Source organism: Anguilla anguilla, chromosome 8 (assembly GCF_013347855.1).
Source record: "Anguilla anguilla isolate fAngAng1 chromosome 8, fAngAng1.pri, whole genome shotgun sequence".
Taxonomy (NCBI): Eukaryota; Metazoa; Chordata; class Actinopteri; order Anguilliformes; family Anguillidae; genus Anguilla; species Anguilla anguilla.
In genome coordinates this window covers 34,766,257-34,790,732 of record NC_049208.1, presented here as the reverse complement: position 1 = coordinate 34,790,732, position 24,476 = coordinate 34,766,257, and the positions used below count along the sequence as shown (strand labels likewise).

Sequence of the window (24,476 nt, the reverse complement as noted above, 5' to 3'; positions counted from 1 at the left end):
CCACTGAATCTGGGAGCTCACATTGTGCAGCTGGTACAGGCAGACTGCAGGCAAACAGTCACCCAGAGGAATCACTCTGTCCTCAGTGAGAAAGGGACAACTGAGCTGAATGAATCCCTCCCTCCTAAGGTGACCATGCAGATAATGATGTGTTCCCTTCTACACAGTGGCTCACAGGATTGGTCAGCAGTGCCTATCAGACTGTAGTTTGTGCTCTTTTATTATGGTGTTAGAGGATCAGATCAGAAGCAGCAGTGGAGCTCTCTGATTGGTCAGGGTGTGTAGCAGCAGTCTGTGCAAGGTGTGCTGGGAGAGCTCTGGACTGAGTGATTCCACTGTGCTGGACTGCCTGCTGTTCACTACTGATACATGCTGTGATATCTTCTTTTAAACTTTTAAAGAATGAATTCATTTGGAAATGTGATATTTTATGTGAGAGCACTGCTTCAGAACAACATATGTCTATTGGCCAGGGAGAGATTATAAAGCAAAGTAACCGGAAATTCTTCAACATTGTATTCCTAATTAAAAGTTTCGATACACTGAAATTGAAACATATGATAATTATTTAGATTTGAGAGAGTATAAACATTTTTATAATTTACCATTGCTCAGTGTTCCAGATCAGTGGCTCCCCCCTCAGCACCTGCAGTAGGTCCCAGCTGCAGCAGTGCAGTCTCTGTGCAGTCTGACTGAGGGAGGTTTTTGTACGGCTCTGTATCACTGTGTGAACGGGTAGCTGCTGCACTGCTGACAGTAATAATCTCCTGCATCTTCAGCCTGGACTCCAGTGATTTTCAGTGTAAACTGAGTCCCAGATCCACTCCCACTGAAACGATCAGGAATCCCAGACTGGCGAGTAGTGGCATAATAAATCAGAAGTTTAGGAGCCTGACCAGGTTTCTGTAGGTTCCAGTTTAGACAAGTGCCCACACTCTGACTGGCTGTACAGCTGATAGAGACAGTCTCTCCCAACTGAACAGACCGAGCTGCTGGATCCTGAGTCAGCACTTTATCTGCTTTTGATTCTGAAACACAAAACATGGAAATGGATGTCAATGCATATTAATATTTTCAAACAATGTGCTCAATTCTGGTACATTTGACTATATTATGATGGCAACTTGTGTGAAAAAAGGTTTCTTGCGAAATGAGACAAACAGAAATGTGAACTACAACAAAAATCTCAAGGTAAAATGGATCCATCTTTCTCACCCTGTACAAGGAGTCCCAGCATCACCAGCAGTAGAACGTTTGACATCATCATAATGCTGCCTGTGTCAGTGTCTGTGAAAGGACTGGACAGTCACTGATCAGTCCTGGGGGTCTTAAAGTGTGTGGAGCAGTGAGGCAGGACTGGTATGCAAAGCCCCTTCCTCTATACAAATCCTGTCACACAGTTAGAGGAGCTCTGATGTGTGAACAGCAGTGGGTCTATAGAGGGCTGGGACACGTGCACTATTCACTGCTATTTTCATCCAGACAGCATATTTATAGTATGCGTTAAGTGAATTACTTTTTTTTATTAGATTGCACTTTTATAGATCCATAATATGTCACGGGTAACAGCATACTGACTAATATGCCAGAAAATGTGTATTTAATAAATATCTGTGTTGTTTGTTCTGATAGACGTTTCAGTATCAGAAATAAAACATTCTGTGACATCATGCATGCACAGGAAAAGATTCAAATGTGGTATATCCTTGTCAAAAGAATATGTATTAAAACACTGTTATAGTGAGCTTTTCCTCTTGTCATTATGAGCCGGTCCTTCCTCATATTTAACACTATAGTTTTCAGATGATTATAATGAGATTATTTGTGATATCAGAGGGAACACTGTGCTAACTGTAGAAGGGAACGCTCTACTTCACTCTCTACTGCTATGTTCTCCAGTGTAGCAGTGGAACGTCCATTATTATTTCATCATTTATTTATTTATTTATTTTTCTATCTGAGGTCATATTTACTGAGTCATGCCTTCCACCATCCATGCGCAGTTTATCAATGTCCTCCATCATTTTGTGAGAGCACAGAGAAACTATATCTCCTATAATGCACATTCTCCCAGCAAACACTTCTTTCCCTGCACTGCAGATCGCTCACTTACATGTACAGGGAGAGAGTACATCCTGTTCAGCTTATATAGTCAGACTACTCCATTGTGTAGCTGCATTAAACTGCACTGGTTAGGTCTAAGTGTAATACCAGCCTGGGTTTTTTCACAAAGCGGGGTTACTGAGTTAGCTGGGTAACTGTGCTGAGTTAAACCCAGAACAGCTCTTTTTACTTCAGACTATGTGCCATATGTTGGATGGTTCTGGGTTTTACTCAGTGCATTTATCCAGCTAACTCAGTAATCCTGCTTTATGAAACAGGGCCCTGTAGTTTCCTCTCCCTCATTATACTGTAGTGCTTTTATATCAGAAGAAAAACAGTGCTCTCTATCGCCTCTCTGTGGTCACACAGTGTAATGGCAACTTGTGCCATGTATAGAAGCTCAACCCATAGTGGTGTCACCTACAGCCATAGAATGCTGATTACTTGAAAATTTGGAAGGGAGCACAGGGTCAATCCTGCATTACTTATTCAAATTTGGCCAACAATATGCTTAAAAAAATCTTCAGTAAGCATGAACATTTCTCCTATTGTAAATCATGACGATACTTATGAACAATGCTTTTGCTCATACCTGCATCCATGCAAATGAATGAGCGAGATTTCCTATGATGTATCAGTTTTTTCACAACCGAGGGTGAAAGTGAAGACAGTGCTGAAGACGGAGCTGAATTTGGAGTTTGGGAAAGAGCAGGAGGAACACTGCTGGGGGGTGTGAGAGCCACTCTCATCACTGACTGCCCTGTAGCCGGTAGCTCATTGGAATTCGGTATTAATTTCCAAATATGCTGTGCAACTACAGGACATGAATTATCCTAGAATTTTTCTGGGTATCATCATCGAAATTAAGGGAACATTGACCAATGTGCAAAAAATCTGTTTAGATTCTAAATTATAATTTACCCCTGAAAAATTCCTCAAATATGTAAAAAAAAAACTAAAACATTACATTCAAGATATTTCACTTGTATGTGTTGAGTCCCACCTCTGGTCCAGTAAACGTAATTCACCACTCCAGTCATTAGTTAAATCTGTTTATCTTTTCCTTGTGTTTACAACGTACTGATACCTCAGGTGTGTAAGTGTAAGTTTCTCAAGTGTATTCCTTCAATGAAAGGTTTATGCTGATAAAATTTAAATGGGTCTTAATAGGAAAGTATTGGATGTGCTCACATTAACATTTAAAGAAATGGTATGAAATATTAGAATAAGAAAGTTATTATTGCACAAAACAGCTCAGAATTTGAGCAGAGCCCCTCGGGGTCACAGCCCAGTGGCTCCCCCTTCAGCACCTGCAGTAGGACCCAGATGCAGCAGTGCAGTCTCTGTGCAGTCTGCCTGAGGGAGGTTTTTGTACGGCTCTGTATCACTGTGTGAATACCCAGCTACTACTGATGAGATGAGCACTCTGACAATAATAATCTCCTGCATCTTCAGCCTGGACTCCAGTGATTTTCAGTGTAAACTGAGTCCCAGATCCACTTCCACTGAAACGATCAGGAATCCCAGACTGGCGAGTTGTGGCACCATAAATCAGAAGTTTAGGAGCCTGACCAGGTTTCTGCAGGTACCAGCTGAGAAGGTTGTTGCCGTAAACACTCTGACTGACTGTACAGCTGATAGAGACTGTGTCTCCCAGCTGAACAGACCGAACTGTTGGATCCTGAGTCAGAACTATGTCTGCCATTGATTCTGAAAAACAAAACATGGAAATGGAAGTCAAAGCAAATTAATATTCTCAAGCACTGTGCAATATTCTGGTAAATTTGACTATACATTTATGACAATGCTGAGAACAAAGTTCCTTTGTCAAAAGTAAAGAAAGAAAATGTAGCATGACAAAAATCCAAAGTTAAACTGGATCCGTCAATCTCACCCTGAGCAAAGAGTCCCAGCATCACCAGCAGTAAAACGTTTGACATCATCATAATGCTGCCTGTGTCAGTGTCTGTGAAAGGACTGGTCAGTCACTGATCAGTACTGGGGGTCTTAAACTGTGTGGAGCAGTGAGGCAGGACAGGTATGCAAAGCCCCTTCCTCTATACAAATCCTGTCACACACAGTTAGAGGGGCTCTGATGTGTGAACAGCAGTGGTCTATGGAAAGCTGGGACACGTGCACTACTCGTTGTTTTTACCCAGTCAAACACTGATATGTCAATATTACTGTTTATGACATTGTATTCTATGAGTTTAGGCGTGCAACTGGTGACGACAGGCTGAATACGAGGTATGATTGTTAAATATGTGTTGACCAAATTCACATCTTGTGTGCTTTGATGGCAGGTTCATTACAAGAGTTCGGAAAGTCAAGGACATCCATCTGGTACAGGGAATTATTCATTTACAGTGTATCCATATAAAACTAATGAAGAGTGAAATACTGTATAATTGTGAATGTTCCCTGATTCACACAGAAGACCTTCTTTCTCTGTATTTAGCAGTTGTATTTTGACAAGTAATGAATATGCTTGTTTTTTTCAATATTCAGTCAATAGCACTAACCTTGAAAAACGTATTCCACATTTTAAAGCAAGTGTTATCCTCATTGTTGTCCTAAACTATAATTCCTCCATGAAATCTGGAGAGCACAGAAAATCCTGTTCTTCCCCATGTGCAGCCAGCAGCCACTAATTTTCATTTTGCTCTCAGCCAGCTGAGCAGCACAGCCACTGAATCTGGGAACTCACGTTGTGCAGCTGGTACAGGCAGACTGCAGGCAAACAGTCAACCAGAGGAATCACTTTGTCCTCAGTGAGAAAGGGACAACTGGGCTGAATGAATCCCTCCCTCCTAAGGTGACCTCACAGATAATGTATTCCCTTCTACACAGCCGCTCACAGGATTGGTCAGCAGTGCCTATCAGACTGTAGTTTGTGCTCTTTTATTATGGTGTTAGAGGATCAGATCAGAAGCAGCAGTGGAGCTCTGATTGGTCAGGGTGTGTAACAGCAGCCTGTGTGATGTGTGCTGGGAGAGCTCTGGACTGAGTGACTCCACTGTGCTGGACTGCCTGCTGTTCACTGCTGCAAGGTTCTGTGACATCTTGTGCTAAACTCTTTTACAATGAATTCAAAATGTATAATCATTGGAAATTCTTCCAAATTACATTCCTAAATAAAGGCAAGGATGCACTGAAATTAAAAAGTAGTGTAATGTTTTTGAATAGGGAATCTGAATGATTTCATAATAATCCACTGAAGCTCAATGTTTTCGAGCAAAGCCCCTCAATGTCTTGGGTGAGTAGCTCCCCCCTCAGCACCTGCAGTAGGTCATAGCTGCAGCAGTGCAGCCTCTGTGCAGTCTGACTGAGGGAGGTTTTTGTACGGCTCTGTATCACTGTGTGAATATATTTTTACTGTTGATGTAGTGAAAACTCTGACAGCAATAATCTCCTGCATCTTCAGCCAGGACTCCAGTGATTTTCAGTGTAAACTGAGTCCCAGATCCACTCCCACTGAAACGATCAGGTATCCCAGACTGGCGTTTTGTGGAAAGATAAATGAGAAGTTTAGGAGCTAGGCCAGGTTTCTGCAGGTACCAGCCGAGTCTGTCACCATGGCTGTCAGTGTAAACGCTCTGACTGGCTGTACAGCTGATAGAGACAGTGCTTCCCTGCTGAACAGATTGAGCTGATGGAGACTGAGTCACAACTACATCTGCCATTGATTCTGAAAAACAAAACATGGAAATGGTTGTCATAGCACATTAAAATTCTCAAACACAGACATTGAACATTAATGACAAATGTTGTGAACACAGATGCTTTGTCAAACAATGAGAAAGAAAATATAGCATGACCAAAATTTAAAATGGATCCGTCAATCTCACCCTGAGCTCCCATCATCACCAGCAGTAAAAAGATCGACATCATCATAGTGTTGCCTGTGTCAGTGTCTGTGAAAGGACTGGTCAGTCACTGATCAGTACTGGGGGTGTTAATCTGTGTGGAGCTGTGAGGCAGGACAGGTATGCAAAGCCTCTTCCTCTATACAAATCCTGTCACACACAGTTAGAGTAGCTCTGATGTGTGAACAGCAGTAGGTCTATAGAGGGCTGGGACACGTGCTCTGTTCACTGCTATTTTTACACATTGTGATGCAAGGACTGGGTGCCCCGTCCAGCTGTGCTTGTTTTCTCTCTCTCTCCTGTTACCTCTCCCGATTCCCAGTGTACAGGGGGAGAGAACATCCTGTGCAGGTCTAAGTGTAATACCAGCCTGGGTTTTTTCACAAAGCAGGGTTACTGAGTTAGCTGGGTAACTGTGCTGAGTAAAACCCAGAACAGCTCTTTTTACTTCAGTCCATGTGCCATATGTTGGATGGTTCTGGGTTTTACTCAGTGCACTTATCCAGCTAACTCAGTAATCCTGCTTTATGAAACAGGGCCCTGTAGTTTCCTCTCCCTCATTATACTGTAGTGCTTTTATACCAGACGAAAAACAGTGTTCTCTATCTCCTCTCTGTGGTCACACAGTGTAATGGCAGCTTGTGCCATGTATAGAAGCTCAACCCATAGTGGTGTCACCTACAGCCAAACAACACAGATTTATTGAAAATTTGGAAGGGAGCACAGGGTCAGTCCTGCATTACTTATTCAAATTTGGCCCAAATTGTACTTAAATTAGTTTTCAATACGCATGAAAATTCCTCCTCTTGTAAATCATGACGATACTTAAGAACAATGCATTTTCTCACTCCTACATCCATGCAAACGAAGGAGAGAAATATCCAGAAGTGTGTCATTGCTGTTCCACAACCAAGGGTGAAAGCGGAGTTAATGGGGAAAATGGATCTGAGTTTGGAGTTTGGGAAAGAGGAGGAGGAACACTGCTGGAGGGCGTGAGAGCATTCCTCCCCCTCAGAGTTCTTTATCAACAGAAATCTTATCTGGCTTAAGCTGCAGAGAAGCGGATAAACATCCACAGGACTTCAAAATGGCCACACTTGGTGTCATACTGGTAGGCTTTGAGGGTCAGAAGAATATTTAACTCATCCATAAAAACTATCGCAATTAACTGACCTAACAGCCTTCCTCCAGCCCACAAAAAAGGCTGGCCAATGTAAAAGAAGAACATGCCATGGAGAAAATAACTCGCTTTGTTAGATTAGAAAATGAACAGTTTGACAGGAAATGGTAATTTGGTGAACACCTGCATGATTTACTGCTGAACTGCAAAATTTCTGTGCATCCACGAAAAATACCAACCCCCCACCCTCCCAATCTGTGCTCTGTAGGCTTTAGCTAATTTAGCTACTTGATATGTGCTATTAATATCAAATTATCTTGTGCAACTTCGGGGAAATAATTGTCTGAGAAGGCATCAGGGTCTCGTCATCAATATTAAAGCAACATTGACTAATGTGAAAAAAAACATTTTTAGATACATAATTATAATTTACCCCTGGAAAAAACCTCAAATATGTACACACTTTACATCCAAGATATTTCATCTGTGCGTGTTGAGTCCCACTTCTGGCCCAGTGAACATATTTGAATTTCAATTCTCAATTTCAGTCTTTTGTTGAATCTGTGCATCTTCTCCTTGTGTTTACAACGTGGCGAAAAGGTCCCCCTTCCTTTTTATGTTTCAGAAGAGATTAAACAAATTTATTCTCACAAATTCCTGTTTCAAGTGTATTCTTTCAATTAAAAGTTTTTGTATGTACTCACATTGACATTGAGAGAAATTGTATTAGATATTAGAATACAAGAGTAATTATTGCACAAAACAGCTCAGCATTTTTGAGCAAAGCCCCTCATTGTCCCGGATCAGTGCCTCCCCCCTCAGCACCTGCAGTAGGTCCCAGCTGCAGCAGTGCAGTCTCTGTGCAGTCTGACTAAGGGAGGTTTTTGTACGGCTCTGTATCACTGTGTGAGCGGGTAGCTGTTGTACTGCTGACAGTAATAATCTCCTGCATCTTCAGCCTGGACTCCAGTGATTTTCAGTGTAAACTGAGTCCCAGATCCACTCCCACTGAAACGATCAGGCATCCCAGACTGGCGACTTGTGCCAGCATAAATCAGAAGTTTAGGAGCCTGACCAGGTTTCTGCTGGTACCAGCTGAGGAAGTGGTAGGAGCCACTGGTAACACTCTGACTGGCTGTACAGCTGATAGAGACAGTGTCTCCCAGCTGAACAGACCGAGCTGCTGGAGACTGAGTCAGAACTATATCTGCCATTGATTCTGAAAAACAAAGTATGGAGATGATGTCAATGTACAATAATGAATGTAGATAAATATTGGAAATCAACATGCAATATTAAGGTTACTTTGACAAGATAACAATGGCAACTCAAGTAAAAACATTTATGTCCTGAGAAGAAAGCAAAGAAACTGTGAACTATAACTTAAACCTCAAGTTAAAATAGTTCTGTCTTTCTCACCCTGTACAAGGAGTTCCAGCATCACCAGCAGTAGAACGTTTGACATCGTCATAATGCTGCCTGTTTCAGTGTCTGTGTAAGGACTGGACAGTCACTGATCAGTACTGGAGGTCTTAAAGTGTGTGGAGCAGTGAGGCAGGACAGGTATGCAAAGCCCCTTCCTTTATACAAATCCTGCCACACACAGTTAGAGGAGCTCTGATGTGTGAACAGCAGTGGGCCTGTAGAGGGCTGGGACATGTTGACTATTCATCGCTAATTTTAGCTGTTGTGATGCCCCACCCAGCTGTGCTTGCTTTTCTCTAGGATATACAATTTATGCGTTAGAAAGTGAGACTTCTTAACACAGACTGAGTTGAAATTACACAAAACGTGTTCTGAATTAGACATGCGACCGGCCTTATTTAGACATCAATCTCTTGCTGTTTCATAGGTATGAGGAATGCCGCCCCACCAAGGCATAATTAGGGGGGATGGCATAGCAGTCATCCCAATATATGAACAGCTATCTGAGAAATGGCACACATACAGGTTCCCGCTTTCCAGCATGAATGAGTGCAAACTTAGCTAAACCTAGACTAACCCTGCATTTATATTATTAATAAAATTAAATTAAATAAATACTCCACAATGGAGTATTCAATACCCCTAAACAGTAGTTAAGTTAAATGCATACTTTTTTAGATTCCATAAAATGATAAAATCTAATTGTTTTCATAAAACTCAACTAGATTCTAGAATAAGTTGTCCTTCTTCCCAGGTGTTTGTGCAAAACATGTTTGTGAATTTTTATCATAGGAATGTGAAAATATCGGAAGGCAAAATACCCCAAAATAGCGATTCAATTCAATACATGCCACTTTTAAAAATTCAATAAAATAATGAAATCAAATTGTTTTCTGCTAAATCCAGTATTTTCTTGAAGAAGACCTTCCCAGGAATTTTTGCAATGGATTCTGTGCATTTTTACTGATGGAATTTTGAATTATATGATGGCAAAATCCTACAAAATGGCCATTCAATTAAAGACATGCAACTATTAAAAATTAAATGAAATGACTAAAACAAACTGTTCTCTGCAAACTCAATTACATTCTTGAAAAAAAGCCTTCCCAGGTATTTATGCCATAGACGTGCATACAGTACTTAACTAGACAGGAAAGCAGGCCTTCAGCTTGCCTAAGCTTGTTAAGTCCCTGGAGTAAGTCTGTACTGCACGTGTTGAGAACAAAACGTTGGCGCTCCCATTAGGTAAATGGTAAATGGACTGCATTTATATAGCGCTTTTATCCAAAGCGCTTTACAATTGATGCCTCTCATTCGCCAGAGCAGTTAGGGGTTAGGTGTCTTGCTCAAAGACACTTCGACACGCCCAGGGCGGGGTTTGAACCAGAATATTGAATATTAGGTGAATCAGGAATATCAGACTATTGAAGGCAACATAAAACATCAGATGCAGCCATACAGGCCCAAGCCATCACACTGCCTCCGCCATGCTTAACAGAAGAAGTACTATGTCGAGAGTCCAGAGCAATTCCACTCTTTCTCCACACTTTCACCTTTCCATCACTCTGGTCAAGGTTTATGTTTGTCTCATCTACTAATCAGGCTTATCTTTTTTTTTTTTTTTTTTTTTTTTTTTTTTTCTTTTGTTGCAAATTCCAATCTCTCCTTTCTGTCCTTGTTGCTGATGAGAGGTTTACATCTAGAAGTGTAGCCTTTGTAATTTGCCTATGTTTTTTCACACTGTCCTGTGATACTTTCACTGCTAATGTATAGAGATCACCAGCAATTATTTTAGGATTTAGCCACAACTTTTTCACCACTTACTCATTTCTTCAATGGATGGCCTGAATGCTGGTCACTCCTAAGTCCTCCAGGATTCATTGCTATCAAGTTAGTTTAAAAAGAAGCCATTTGTCCTAATGCTTATGTTGACTTAGAAAAAGAGTACTTGAATGGCATTGTAGTAATATAGTTCAATATTAGTAAAACACATATGAAATCAATGCACATTCTGAATTTAGCATCATGGTCGATTGCTTTGAAATACAAATTTGATTACTACAGATGGAAATAACTGCTACTCAACTGTCCCAATACATTTGCATGAAACTGAAGTGGACCCCAAACATGACAGTGGCAGAGGTTTCCTAACAAGTTCATACCTCAATTGAAATCAGAATGCGTAAACTGCTGTATACTAAAGATTCATTTACAGTAGTCCACTGTATTACAACTATAGTATGTGTAACAATGTATTGTTATTATGTATGTAAGGGATGCAAGGGAATGAAAGCGATTAGTTCATCCCACAATGGTAAAATCAGGGAAAATGTCGCGAAGATATATAACTAATAAAATAAATACTTTAGGCCACGCTGGACGCTCCGTATCAACAAAACAAAGCTAAAAAAAAAAACTACAGTACAGTAGCCTACGTGTTTTGACATGTGTTGCCTTGCTGTTGAAATAAAAATAAATGCATTATAAATACAGTGGAGTATAAAATCTACGCACGGGACATTTCAGTGTTTATGAATCATGGAAACTTGGAGCTAGCCACTTGCTGACTCAACTTTGCAAATCGAAAGTTGTTTTTACAACAGCGACGAAACAAAATAGAGGACTTAAGTTTCGTTTTCCAAATTCCACACGTGATAAGAGGGACGGACAACAACATGGGCTGTGCAGCGAAGCCTATAAAAGTGCTCGGGCTGAAAAGTAGACTACATCCTGGAAATTTCAGCAGTTTCGAAAGCTTACATCTTACGAACAAAAGAGGTACAGAATGAACGCAGGTGCGTATGTTGATAGCAATTCTTCAGTTAGCTTGACGAATATTGTTCGAAATTGTAGATGTACCGCCTATAGATCCAGTAAAGAGAATAAAGTGACTTACATTGCTATGTCTAAATATGTACTAATTTCCCAGATTGGACTCCCACGCTGTGGCGTGATACTTTCGACGAAATGTTGGAAGAAGAATTAGAATACAATGACAGCTGGATTGTTCAGTTCAACTACAGCCTACAAGAGAATCTCTCTAAAGAGGAGAGGAGGAGGGGATGGAAGATCTACTGCCATCGTGCCTACGGAAAGTACGTATTCAGCGGTCTTTTCGTGAGGAAAACAATGTTCTACAAACTGCGACTGTCATTAACCATCTTCGTTGTATGTATAAACAAGCAGGCAAAAAACAATGAAATAAATATATAAATAAGGTCCCTATAAGTGAGGGATCTTATTAAAATATTCTATGTATATATATATATTGAAAGTCTAGTCTTTTGTTGACTTAACCTTAATTTTGTGGCAATTCAGACATTTATATGTTAGACATTGTATTGTGAGGGAGGGGAAGTGTGAAGATCAGACGCGACCAAACAGGGGATCTACAAGTTACCGAAGGGCACTCCAGTACCCACTAAGTTTCGTGAGAGAATACGAGTACGAAATAAGGGGGTGCTATACTCCTAAGGGACGCATCCCAAATAATAATAAACCCCTAAACGGGTAACTGAGGAAGGAGTATAAAAAAAAGGAACAGGGAAACGAGAATTAAACAAACGACTTCAAACCGAAGCTGAGAAAAAGAAAATGTCTTTTCACAAACAGAAGACGTTCTGAGGCCAACTAAAACCAGGGGGAAAACTGGTTAGTAAGAAGCGGAAAGATTTGTACCCCGAAGGTGACACAATCACCCCTAAAAACCGCCAACCTCAGAATCTGGACAAATACCGTCCTAATACCTTTCTCCCAAAAAAACAAAACTGAAATCTGAATTCCTTGGTTCCTAAAATACTTGTACCTTGCTCAGAAAAGAGACAGACAACTGGCTAGAGCAAAACACGTTACACTCAAGCACCGTTCCACTGCCTACTGACGCTTTAAATACCCAGCCACAGGTGTGGCTGGTAATCAGCGGAAGATGTGAGCAGCCAACAGGTGAAACAGATCACCGTGGTAATCCTGCAGGAATGCAAGGAATGTTAGGGCGGGAACAATCATCCCACAGGAACCAAAAATAATGATTAGCCGAGCGGCTAACCTGCGAGCTCGAAACTAATCGTCCCCAAACACCAAAAGAACGATTAGCCGAGTGGCTAATCTGAATGCTAACAACTGAGCCGGTGCAGACACGGAAAAATGATCTACTCTGCACAGAAACCGTGACATGTATGTGTCCCCCCTGACTCCTGCATTGGTGGTGTATTTCCTTAGTCCTTAATCAGGGGTAGACTGCTAGAGATGCTTCTAGAGAGGTTTCTGGATTTATTCTTTCCTGGCTTGATTTAACTGCTTGATTGATTATTACGAGACTAAGGCTGAATATTCAGTCTGAATGGTGCCATGCGGCACATCCCAAGCTCATAGTCATCTGTATTCAATAGCCTAATGAATCTAATTGTTGAGTTCAATATCATCTGTATTCAATAGCCTAATGAATCTAATTGTTGAGTTCATTATATTGTTGCTCGTTGTAGTTACCTCCAAAAAAAGCCATTTTTGGTCAGTCACGCAAATATTGCGCTGTTACTTTTGTCAGCACATCAATGATGGGGCACTGCCACCATGTGGTGTATGCATGTTTTGTATGTTTTCAGTAGATTAATGGAAACACAACAAAATAAAAAAGACTGAACAATCATCTTCTTGGCCTCTTATCTCAGATTTAGGTGTGGTTCCTGTTCCAAAGATTGGCCATCGGCCCGGGTTACTCTTCTCTTCCACTACCGCCTGCGCAGCGAGGCAGCCCGGGGGACGGTGATCATGCGACCCTTCGGACAGGCATGCCGGGGCTGCAGTGGGAACTTTGAGCTCCCAGGGTTCTCCATGGAGGAAGTAGAGAAGGTCCTGCTCAAGCTGATTGGCAAGATCAAGAAGAACTGCTACGGTGAAGAGGAAGAGGACAACAGCGATTCCTGCTCCCCTGAGAAAGTGCGGACGAAGCCGCATGAGAGTTCGCTGTGTGAGGCCTGTAGTCAGGGGATCTGCTGTGTGGAAGACTAGTTTCCACAGAGCCTAGTCTAGGAACTGGGAAAGGAAACATTGTGATTACCTCAGGAGCCCCAACAGGCAACATGAGGTGCTCAAGTGGTTACCTGAGACAAATAATTTCAAAATGTTTTTTTGTTTTTTTTAACGATGACAGAAAAAATGCACTTTACGCAATATATATTTAACCAACGTAATATGGAAGAACATATTTTGTCTAATAATATGTTTGGAACCATATATATATATATATATATATACATATGTGGAGGTGTAGCAGGGCGGTATGGTTATGGCTCTGGGCGGAGATAATGGGGGAAGAAATGAGATAATCAGCGTTAACCATAATCTGCCTGCAGTGCCGGTGTCACACCCTGAACTGAAGACAGTGTACAGCGTCATAATCAGTTGTTAATGGAGAGGGCATATCCACCTCCCAGCAGTAAGGTGGCGCTACTAACTGCAGGGGTCTGCACTGTGATAGTTAAATCAGAGATTATCTTCTGTTAATGCTATCTGTAAATGGTGTGGTAATCCGGTGCAGCGAACTCATATATGTCCATTCTCCTTCTGTTTTCAGGTAAGGTAATATTCACTCCTGCAATCGGTTAGTGTGTAGCGGTAATAGAAAGTAGAAAGTGATATGTTGATATGTTTTAGTATGAGGTTTAATGGCAACATGATCGTCAGTGAGATTGTGGCGCGAATACACTGTGTTTCTGAACGGGGTCGCCGTCCATTTTGGAAAATATTCGGTGATGATGGCTAAATATTCCATTTCGGAATGTAAGCTAAAATAATCGGGTATGGATTGTGAAATATTTAGAGCATTAAGCGCCGTTTTGCGAAAGGAACCGGGAGACGGGAAACCGAATGGCCGCGAAAGTGTACAAAGCGTGCGTAGCTTGATAGCCACAGCAGCCGACCAAGTTATTTTACGATATGCTCAGTTACCTGCTGTGAGTAAGTTCAGACATGAATAAGTTATACCGGGTACGACGACGTTCCAAAGCTGATGCATCCTGTGTTTATGGAAGGAAGATTTGCGACTTTATTAGTACATCCTGCCTGAGCGAAAGCGAATCTGAAACAATAATTCCCAGCACTAGCTCGGAAAGGGAATGTGGGAATATCAGTAGCTGAGCTAATACTCGGCAACTTAATGCATTAAAGTGCACGGATCTGGTATTAAAAGGGACATGTGAAACAGTTAGCTTAAACACAGGGAAAATGCACGGAACTGTATTACCCAGTTTCGTGGGGAAATGAGGTTCGTTCAATATTGCTAGTGGAGTGCAAATAATTGTTTGTCCACTAGGTGGGAGTATTCAGTTAAATGTGGAGCTATAGAGATTAATAAGCCTAAAAATCTTTGTTAATTAGTTTTAGTGACTGTGTGAGATTGCTGGTCTTTTTGGAATTGTGAAACGTGATACTGATATATGGAATTGATACTCTGTAAAGAAATATGTTTATTTTGGTAATTGAAACAGGCACAAGGTAACTGGGTAAAGGGTAAAGTGTTTTCTTTATTTTTGCGACACTGTGAAAGTTAAATCAGAGATGATCTTCTGTTAATGCTATCTGTAAATGGTGTGGTAATCCGGTGCAGCAAACTCATATATGTCCATTCTCCTTCTGTTTTCAGAATTAATAAAAACTTTAAATGTGATACAGTGGCGGGTTTATTTCACGTCAGACCTGTAACACCATCGCAGTCTCTGAGAGGAAACTCACATGAGAGAGAGAGACAGAGAGAGAGACAGATGGCGTGAGGGCTAGGAGCTGTTTGCAGGGGTGATTAATGAAAACTCATGTGCATCTCACAACTCTTTGGAGTGATATTGTGTATACGCGTTAGTGTACTTTTTATCTTTTTTAATGGTACTTTTGATATGATATTTTTTAATACTAATGATCTAAATTATTGTTGAAATGCTTGAGGCTCATAAAAATGTTGCCAGAATTCTTTATTTGTTGAGATAATTGCTTTTAATAAAATACTTTTGTCTTATTTTGAGAAATGTTTGTCATTTGTGAGAAACAATGCTTTACGCAATTTAAGGTCTTTCAGAAAATTCAAGTTATCTTCATTATGTTGCTGTTAATACAAAACTTTCTCATATTATTTTATATGTAAAACGACTAGATAAATACATTTTAATGTCAACTTGTAGTGTTACTAGCTTGCTGAGAACACATGGAACGTTTGTACTCTCTTGTCAAATAACAAACAAAAAATGTATTACGGAAGTTTGGTGTTTTAGCGCTGAGCCCCTCAGTGTCCCGGGTCAGTGCCTCCCACCTCAGCACCTGCAGTCGGTCCCAGATGCAGCAGTGCAGTCTCTGTGCAGTCTGACTGAGGGAGGTTTTTGTACTGCTCTGTATCACTGTGTGAACACATTGGGACTGTGGTAACTCTGACAGTAATAATCTCCTGCATCTTCAGCCTGGACTCCAGTGATTTTCAGTGTGAACTGAGTCCCAGATCCACTCCCACTGAAACGATCAGGAATCCCAGACTGGCGAGTTGTGGCATAATAAATCAGAAGTTTAGGAGCCTGACCAGGTTTCTGCAGGTACCAGCTGAGCCAGTTGCCATCGCTATCAGTGTAAACGCTCTGACTGGCTGTACAGCTGATAGAGACAGTGTCTCCCAGCTGAACAGACTGAGCTGACGGAGACTGCGTCAGGACTATATCTGCCATCGATTCTGAAAAAGAATAAACGTTAGATTGAACATAAATATTTCAATAAAGTTTTTATATAAATGTGAATTTGACTATAAAAACAGCAAAAGATTTTGTGAAAACATTTTCTAAAATATGACCAAAACCCCCAAGTGATCAATTACAATGAAATGCGATTTTCTCACCCTGAGCAAATAGTCCCAGTATCACCAGCAGTAAAATGTTTGACCTCGTCATAATGCTGCCTGTGTCAGTGTCTGTGAAAGGACTGGACAGTCACTGATCTGTACTGGGGGTCTTAAAGTGTGTGGAGCAGTGAGGCAGGACAGGTATGCAAAGCCCCTTCCTCTATACAAATCCTGTCACACACAGTTAGAGGAGCTCTGATGTGTGAACAACAGTGGGTCTGTAGAGGGCTGGGACATGTTGACTATTCATCGCTAATTTTAGCTGTTGTGATGCAAGGACTTTATGCCCCACCCAGCTGTGCTCGCTTTTCTATCTTGGCACTCTAAAAAAAGATCTTTTAATATCCAACACACAGCTTTTGTGTTACTAATTTTCTTTACAAATAGGATATACAATTTATGTGTTAGAAAGTGAGACTTCTTAACACAGACTGAGTTGAAATTACACAAAACGTGTTCTGAATTAGACATGCAACCGGCCTTATTTAGACATCAATCTCTTGCTGTTTCATAGGTATGAGGAATGCTGCCCCACCAAGGCATAATTAGGGGGGATGGCATAGCAGTCATCCCAATATATGAACAGCTATCTGAGAAATGGCACACATACATGTTCCCACTTTCCAGCATGAATGAGTACAAATTTAGCTAAACCTAGACTAACCCTGCATTTATATTATTAATAAAATTAAATTAAATAAATACTCCAAAATGGAGTATTCAATACCCCTAAAGAGTAGGTAAGTTAAATGCATACTTTTTTTAATTCCATAAAATGATAAAATCTAATTGTTTTCAGAATACTCAACTAGATTCTAGAAGTCGTCCTTCTTCCCAGGTATTTATGCAAAAAATGTTTGTGAATGTGGAAATATCGGAAGGCAAAATACCCCAAAATAGCGATTCAATTCAATACATGCCACTTTTAAAAATTCAATGAAATAAGGAAATCAGACTGTTTTCTGCTATATCCAGTATATTCTTGAAGAAGACCTTCCCAGGTATTTTTGCAATGGATTCCGTGCATTTTTACTGATGGAATTTTGAATTATAGGACAGCAAAATCCTACAAAATGGCTATTCACTTAAAGACATGAAACTATTAAAAATTAAATGAAATAACTAAAACAAACTGTTCTCTGCAAACTCCATGACATTCTTGGAAAAAAAGCCTTCCCAGGTATTCATGCCATAGACGTGCATACAGTACTTAACTAGACAGGAAAGCAGGCCTTCAGCTTGCCTAAGCTTGTTAAGTCCCTGGAGTAAGTCTGTACTGCGCATGTTGAGAATAAAATGTTGGAGCTCCCATTAGGTGAATCGGGAATATCAGACTATTGAAGGCAACATAAAACATCAGATGCAGCCATACAGGCCCAAGCCATCACACTGCCTTCGCCATGCTTAACAGAAGAAGTAGCATGTGAGGGTCCAGAGCAACTCCGCTCTTACTCCACACTTTCACCTTTCTATCACTCTGGTCAAGGTTTATGTTTGTCTCATCTACTAATCAGGCTTATCTTTGTTTTTGTTTTTTTGTTTTTTTGTTTTTTGTTGTAAATTCCAATCTCTCCTTTCTGTCCTTGTTGCTGATGAGAGGTTTACATCTAGAAGTGTAGCCTTGGTAATTTGCCTCTATGTTTTTTCCACACTGTGTCCTGTGATACTTTCACTCCTAATGTATAGAGATCACCAGCAATTATTTGAGGATTTAGCTTTATTTCCCACAACTTTTTCACCACTTTCTCATTTCTTCCATGGATGGCCTGAATGCTGGTGACTCCTAAGTCCTCCAGTATTTGGTTTCATTGCTATCAAGCAAGTTTAGAAAGAAGCCATTTGTCCTAATGCTTATCTTGACTTAGAAAAAGAGTACTTGAATGGCATTGTTGTAATATAGTTCAATGTGAATTAAAAACATATGAAATCAATGCACATACTGAATTTAGCCCCGTGGTCGATTGCTTTGAAATACAAATTTGATTACTACAGAGGAGTACAACCATCGACACAACCGTCCCAATTCATATACATGAAACTGTAGTGGATCCCAAACATGATAGTGGTGGAGGTTTCCTAACAAGTTCATACCTCAATTGAAATCAGAATGAGTAAGCAGCTATATGCTGAAGATGTATTTACAGTAGTCCACTGTATTACAACTACAGTAGGCTATGTGTAACAATGTATTGTTATTTCGTATGTAAGGGATGTGTCATGGTTCGGTGTTTCTGTTTCTGTTTTTCCTTTTCGCGCCGCCAGATGGAGGCACTTCAGTTTTAAATTTCTGTTTGTTCCCTCTTTGGTTTCCCATGTGTTAATTGTATTATTGTTGAGAGAGAGAGAGAGAGAGAGAGAGAGACACACACACACACAGAGAAACGGCCTGAGGGCTAGAAATTGTTTGCAGGGGTGATTAATAAAATCTCATGTGCATCTCATAACTCTTTCTTGTGGTATTGTGCAAACGCATTAGTGTGCTTTTTATATTTTTTAATGATACTTTTGATATGATATTTTTTAATACTAATGATCTAAATTATTGTTGAAATGCTTGAGACTCATAAAAATGTTGCCAAAATTGTTTATTTGTTGAGATAATTGCTTTTAATAAAAAGCTTTTATCTTATTATGAGAAATGTTTATTTGTGAGAAACATGCTTTACGCAATTCAAGGTCTTTTAAAAAAATTCAAGTTATCTTCCTTATGTTGCTGTTAATACAAAACTTTCTCATATTATTTTATATGTAAAACGACTAGATAAATACATTTTAATGTCAACTTGTAGTGTTACTAGCTTGCTGAGAACACATGGAACGTTTGTACTCTCTTGTCAAATAACAAACAAAAAATGTATTACGGAAGTTCGGTGTTTTAGCGCTGAGCCCCTCAGTGTCCCGGGTCAGTGCCTCCCCCCTCAGCACCTGCAGTAGTTTCCAGCTGCAGCAGTGCAGTCTCTGTGCAGTCTGACTGAGGGAGGTTTTTGTACGGCTCTGTATCACTGTGTGAACACAGGACCACTGTGGACACTCTTACAGTAATAATCTCCTGCATCTTCAGCCTGGACTCCAGTGATTTTCAGTGTAAACTGAGTCCCAGATCCACTCCCACTGAAACGATCAGGAATCCCAGACTGGCGTGTTGTGGCATAATAAATGAGAAGTTTAGGAGCCTGACCAGGTTTCTGCTGGTACCAGTAGAGGTTGTTGCCATTGTAAACGCTCTGACTGACTGTACAGCTGATAGAGACAGTGTCTCCCAGCTGAACAGACTGAGCTGACGGAGACTGAGTCAGGACTATATCTGCCATCGATTCTGAAAAAGAATAAACGTTAGTTTGAACATAAATATTTCAGTAATGTTTATATATAATTGTGAATTTGAATATAAAAACAGCAAATGATTTTGTGAAAAATTACCAAACATTTATTAAAATATGACCAAAACCCCAAGTGATCAATTACAACGAAATGAGATTTTCTCACCCTGAGCAAAGAGTTCCAGCATCACCAGCAGTAGAAAGACTGACATCATCATAATGCTGCCTGTGTCAGTGTCTATGATCACTGATCAGCACTGGGGGTCTTAAAGTGTGTGGAGCAGTGAGGCAGGACAGGAATGCAAAGTCCCTTCCTCTATACAAATCCTGTCACACACAGTTAGAGGAGCTCTGATGTGTGAACAGCAGTGGGTCTGTAGAGGGCTGGGTCACGTGCTCTATTCACTGCTGTTTTTCCTCATTGTGATGCAGGGACTGGGTGCCCCGCCCAGCTGTGCTTGTTTTCTCTCTCTCTCCTGTCACCTCTCCCAATTTCCAGTGTCTGCAGGATCATGACAATCGGTACAGCCAGAGGCCAGAGTTAATCAGCCCCAACAGAACCGCAGTAATTACACCAGTTCTTCAGTGATTGGGAGCAGGCTCTTCCAGGAGGGGCTCCAGCTGCAGCACTTAGAGCCCCCCCCCCCCCCCTCCAGATTGAAGGGCCACTACCCAGAGCCTGGGGCCCTCACTGTGGGACTGCTTCACTAACGGTGTGTGATTCTCCTCACAGATGCTGACTGTCTGTGGCCCTCAGTGAACCCCAGGAAACTGGAAGCCTGTTCTCACCTGTAACCCTTTCACTCCAGCTGAAGAAACCACTACACAGTTTTTTTCCTTACTGCTTAACTTTTGTGTTTATCAAATACAAAGCTGGCAGCATTAGACATTATAAAGATCTCAAAATGTGCTTATATTACTGTCTATTACACATTTTAAAGCTCTAAATGATTTCCAGGCGTTAATAATGTATGTTTTCTTCAGTTCTGTAGTTGGTATCATTGTGAATAATTAGCCAGACACTGGGATTGGGAAGTCCTGGATTCAGAGAGCACTGCTTCACTTTCGCTTAGATTTACATTCAAATCTGGATTTTGCCTTCACAAACACAATTTGACAAGTTCAACAATGATAAATCCCAATTTGCTAGAAGAAGTGTAATGCTATCATTTTCATGTAAAAGATAAGCACACACATTAATTGAATACAGACTAGAATTTTGCTCTAGTTTGAGATGACAAATCATATTTGAAAGCCTACATCATGAATGAAAACATTTATTTCAGATCCTCGATGGACACAGTTATAACTCCATCCTGGATAGTGCTGAAAATCATTCACTCTCCCCCAATGTGTGTGCTGTTACCCACCATGTCTTTACTGCAATGCACAGACTCAGCAGCACAGGCACTGAGCTGGAGGCCTGTGCATCTTGTGCATCTTGTGCAGTTGACACAGGCAGGAAGCAGGCAGCCTGTGGAGGCCCAAATAACCAGAGTCACTCTTACATGATGAGACAGGAACAGCTGAGCCAACTGAGACCCTCTCTTTCTGATCAGCACTATGGCCAATTACACACTGGCCTGTGGAGGTACTGGCCAGTCAGGAGCAGCACCATCAGAATTCAACACCAGATTGAAACTTCCACTTATCAGCGTTATTACCTCAGGGATAACAGTGGTGCTGATGAAGGTAAAACTCAAAATGAAGTTAAAGTGACCATTGGCTCAATGTTTTCTTTTTAAGTTGTCTTCGAAAAGAGGTCTGAGTAAAATTAAGAAAAATGTGAAAGAAAGTTGAAGAATAACCATTGTGGCTGTCCAAGGTTACTGAATGTCTGTGGGGTTCAGGAATAGTAGGAATCTGTGACTCCATACAGGAGGTGATGAGCGCTCATCTGCTCATCTCGCACTACTAGTCCGGTCACAGTCGCATCATTTATCATTTCGTCTGAGTCAGGGCACTTGAATTACAGAATGGGTATTAAAACATATTTAATATTAATATTTCAACCTTAATAATGAGAACACGATCTTAACAGCTTTCAGAACATCATCTTAATTGTTCTTCCACGATTCTCCAGCAGAGGACATTCTAACACTACTCAGTCTGTCAGATCAACGATCTGTCCAACAGGCAGGTTTTTGCACGTCCGGTTAATTAGACTCAATCGCTGTGGTGGACTTTCGGTGGCGGGACCAAACTGGAAATCGGCAGTAAGTGGCGACACAACCCGGCTTTCTAAACTTTTTCTGAAAAATTTTAGAAGATTCGACCAGATTCTATCAGTTTAAACGAAGTGTTAGCATTGTAAATTCCACATTTTATCCTATTCAAGCTGTTTCAGTAGTTCAGTTAGACGAAAAAAACAGATCCACATAAAGCTCATCAAAGTAAACTACATTTGCAGAGGATATAGTGTACAAAAATCAAAGGGCATGTAACATGTAACAAATTCAACAAACAAAAGGCTCGTGAAGTCAGAATGAATAAAAAAAGACAAAGGCAAACGACTGTCTCTTGAGTGAGAGGTTTTTGTACGGCGGATAAATGAGTCTGAATCACTGTGGGTCACTTTTGGTGGCGGAACAAAACTGTCAGTTGGACGTAAGTAATTTCTCTTTCAGACCGATCACTATCGATTTTTGTTTTATTTTAAGATGGGGCAATTTTCCGACGAAGTAAATCAAAATGCTAATCATTTTTGTGATGCGTGAATTAACAAGAAATAGTAGGCTTACTATTTGCAAAATTGGCAATTGATCTCAAATCCTTCTGAATTCATTTAAATTCACTTCACAAATAGCTTTTTCTCATTGTAAACATTCCACATTTTAAATAATTCAAGCTGAATCAGGTGTTCAGCTGGACAGAAAAAAAGAACATATGCACGTGAAAAGCTCAACAAAGTAGCTAAGCTGCGTTTGCGTAAAATATTTACAAATCAAAGGACATGTAACATTTAAAAAATATGGTCAGAAAGAACGGGAAAGGGTAAAGGAAAGCTGTGTCGCTTCAGTGAGAGGTTTTTGTACGGCGGGTGAATGAGTCTGTGTCACTGTGGAGGACTTTCGGTGGCGGAACAAAATTGTCAGTTGGACGTAAGTAATTCTCTTTCAAATCCATCCTTAGAGGTGTTTTTGCTTTCTTTTAAAATATGCTGTAAATCTTCCAACGTTCGACGTTGTAAATCGAATTGCTAATCATTGTTGTGATACGTGAAAAAAAATTCTCAAATTATTTTTAAACTATCCATCTTTGACTTCAGTCTGTCAGTCTTCGTGTTTGATGCTTAGATGACAGTACCGATTGTCAAATGCAGTCCATGTCTTTTCGATTTTGTGCTCCAGATGGACAAAATAAATTGCATTGGTGTACTACACGTCCATGGGATCACAACGGCTTTATTGATTTTTGAACAGTCTAATGGTATTAATGGTACAGTCGAAGGAACTACGAACATCATCGTTTTCTCAGTGACATGCAATGCGACTGTTATCAACGTAATTAAAAATAAATAAATAAAATAATAATAGGTCATGTCGTAGCATTCTTTAGGCTACGGAATATTGGTTTCAGTGCTAAAAATGTGAGAAATTTCAATTTTTGCTGAATTAGTTTTTCTATTTGATACATTGTAGTAAGGTTTAAGAAAAGTTGGTAATGCTGTTTTCAGACTGCGTGTTTAGTTCATAAATGAGAAGGAACACAAAGGAAACTTCAGAAAATGTGATTCATTCTGTAGATTATCAGTGTTTAATGCCATTATGCATTTATTTATTCTTTCGTCAGCAGATATTATTTAGGGAACTGATTTATAATTTACAAAAGCAGGTCAAGCTGTACAAGAGCTGGAGAATGCAATTAAACCTTTAATGAAGAGTTCTGTTGCAGGACCAAATCTTCTCATTATGAAGGGCACTCACAGTTTATAATAATAATAATCATAATAACTTAAAGAAGCAGACTGAATATTTAATTGTGTCAGGATGCATTTTATTCTGCAATGTGAGGTGAATCTGGATAAACTCACTTCAGCCACTGCCTGAGTGTAACGCCTGATAATTTCTGCATCACATTCATGTCTCATTGTGCAGACAGAATGATTGACACATGGGGGCTTGTCCACTGTCTGACCTCACCACATCTCTGCTCTGTCTCCCAGGTGACACAGTCCCCACCCTCACAGTCCTGCCCCCCTCCAGTGTGGAGGTGAAGCAGGGGAAGGCCACACTGGTGTGTCTGGCCAACAAGGGCTTCCCGTCAGACTGGACTCTGCGCTGGAAAGTGGACGGTACCAGTAGGAGCTCGGGCGTGGCCGGGAGCGCCGGGGTCCTGGGGAAGGACGGCCTGTACAGCTGGAGCAGCTCCCTGACTCTCAGTGCGGACGACTGGATGAAGGCGGGGTCACTGACCTGTGAGGCCACAAAGGGCTCCCAGGCTGCCCCCCCTCAGACACTGAGGAGAGCTGACTGTGCTGAGTAGGGCGGGTGCAGGCCCAGCTCACACACTCTGATCACACTGTGTTTACCCTGCTCTGCTCTCAGCCTCTCTGCTCCTTACTGCTGCACACTGAGCTGGGCCTGTGTGTGAATCCTTCCTCCAGCCTGAGCTGTCACTGCTAATGTCTCACATGTGCTCTGCTTGTGTCCTCAACAAATACGCATACCTGCCTTCTTATTTGTGTTTGTGTGATTTTGGCAATAGCTGTTAGATAAAAATCATTGAAATAATAAAGATCCTTTGAAAAGATATTGTTTTACTGGCTGTTA

At 40.8% G+C, this 24,476-nt stretch overlaps 1 protein-coding gene and 5 gene segments (V, D, J or C); 2 read left to right on the top strand and 4 right to left on the bottom strand.

The window, feature by feature from the left end:
* Positions 1–720: 720 nt before the first annotated feature.
* On the bottom strand, positions 721–1,267 carry LOC118233531. The segment is given in 2 exon segments: positions 721–1,028; positions 1,216–1,267. Coding segments are annotated over 2 exon segments (360 nt in total).
* A 2,220-nt stretch (positions 1,268–3,487) lies between these two features.
* LOC118233515 lies at positions 3,488–4,049 on the bottom strand. The segment is given in 2 exon segments: positions 3,488–3,813; positions 3,998–4,049. Coding segments are annotated over 2 exon segments (378 nt in total).
* Positions 4,050–11,311: 7,262 nt separating this feature from the next.
* Positions 11,312–13,754, top strand: LOC118233495 (receptor-transporting protein 4-like). Its single transcript, XM_035429295.1, has 2 exons — positions 11,312–11,609; positions 13,182–13,754. The coding sequence occupies exons 1-2, from the start codon at positions 11,482–11,484 to the stop codon at positions 13,519–13,521; spliced, it is 468 nt and encodes a 155-aa protein (XP_035285186.1). The 5' UTR covers positions 11,312–11,481; the 3' UTR covers positions 13,522–13,754.
* Positions 13,755–15,600: 1,846 nt separating this feature from the next.
* Positions 15,601–16,470, bottom strand: LOC118233516. The segment is given in 2 exon segments: positions 15,601–16,219; positions 16,382–16,470. Coding segments are annotated over 2 exon segments (378 nt in total).
* Positions 16,471–19,383: 2,913 nt separating this feature from the next.
* On the bottom strand, positions 19,384–19,922 carry LOC118233526. The segment is given in 2 exon segments: positions 19,384–19,700; positions 19,871–19,922. Coding segments are annotated over 2 exon segments (369 nt in total).
* A 1,345-nt stretch (positions 19,923–21,267) lies between these two features.
* On the top strand, positions 21,268–24,360 carry LOC118234194. The segment is given in 3 exon segments: positions 21,268–21,396; positions 21,869–21,920; positions 23,870–24,360. Coding segments are annotated over 3 exon segments (501 nt in total).
* The last annotated feature ends 116 nt before the right edge of the window (positions 24,361–24,476 follow it).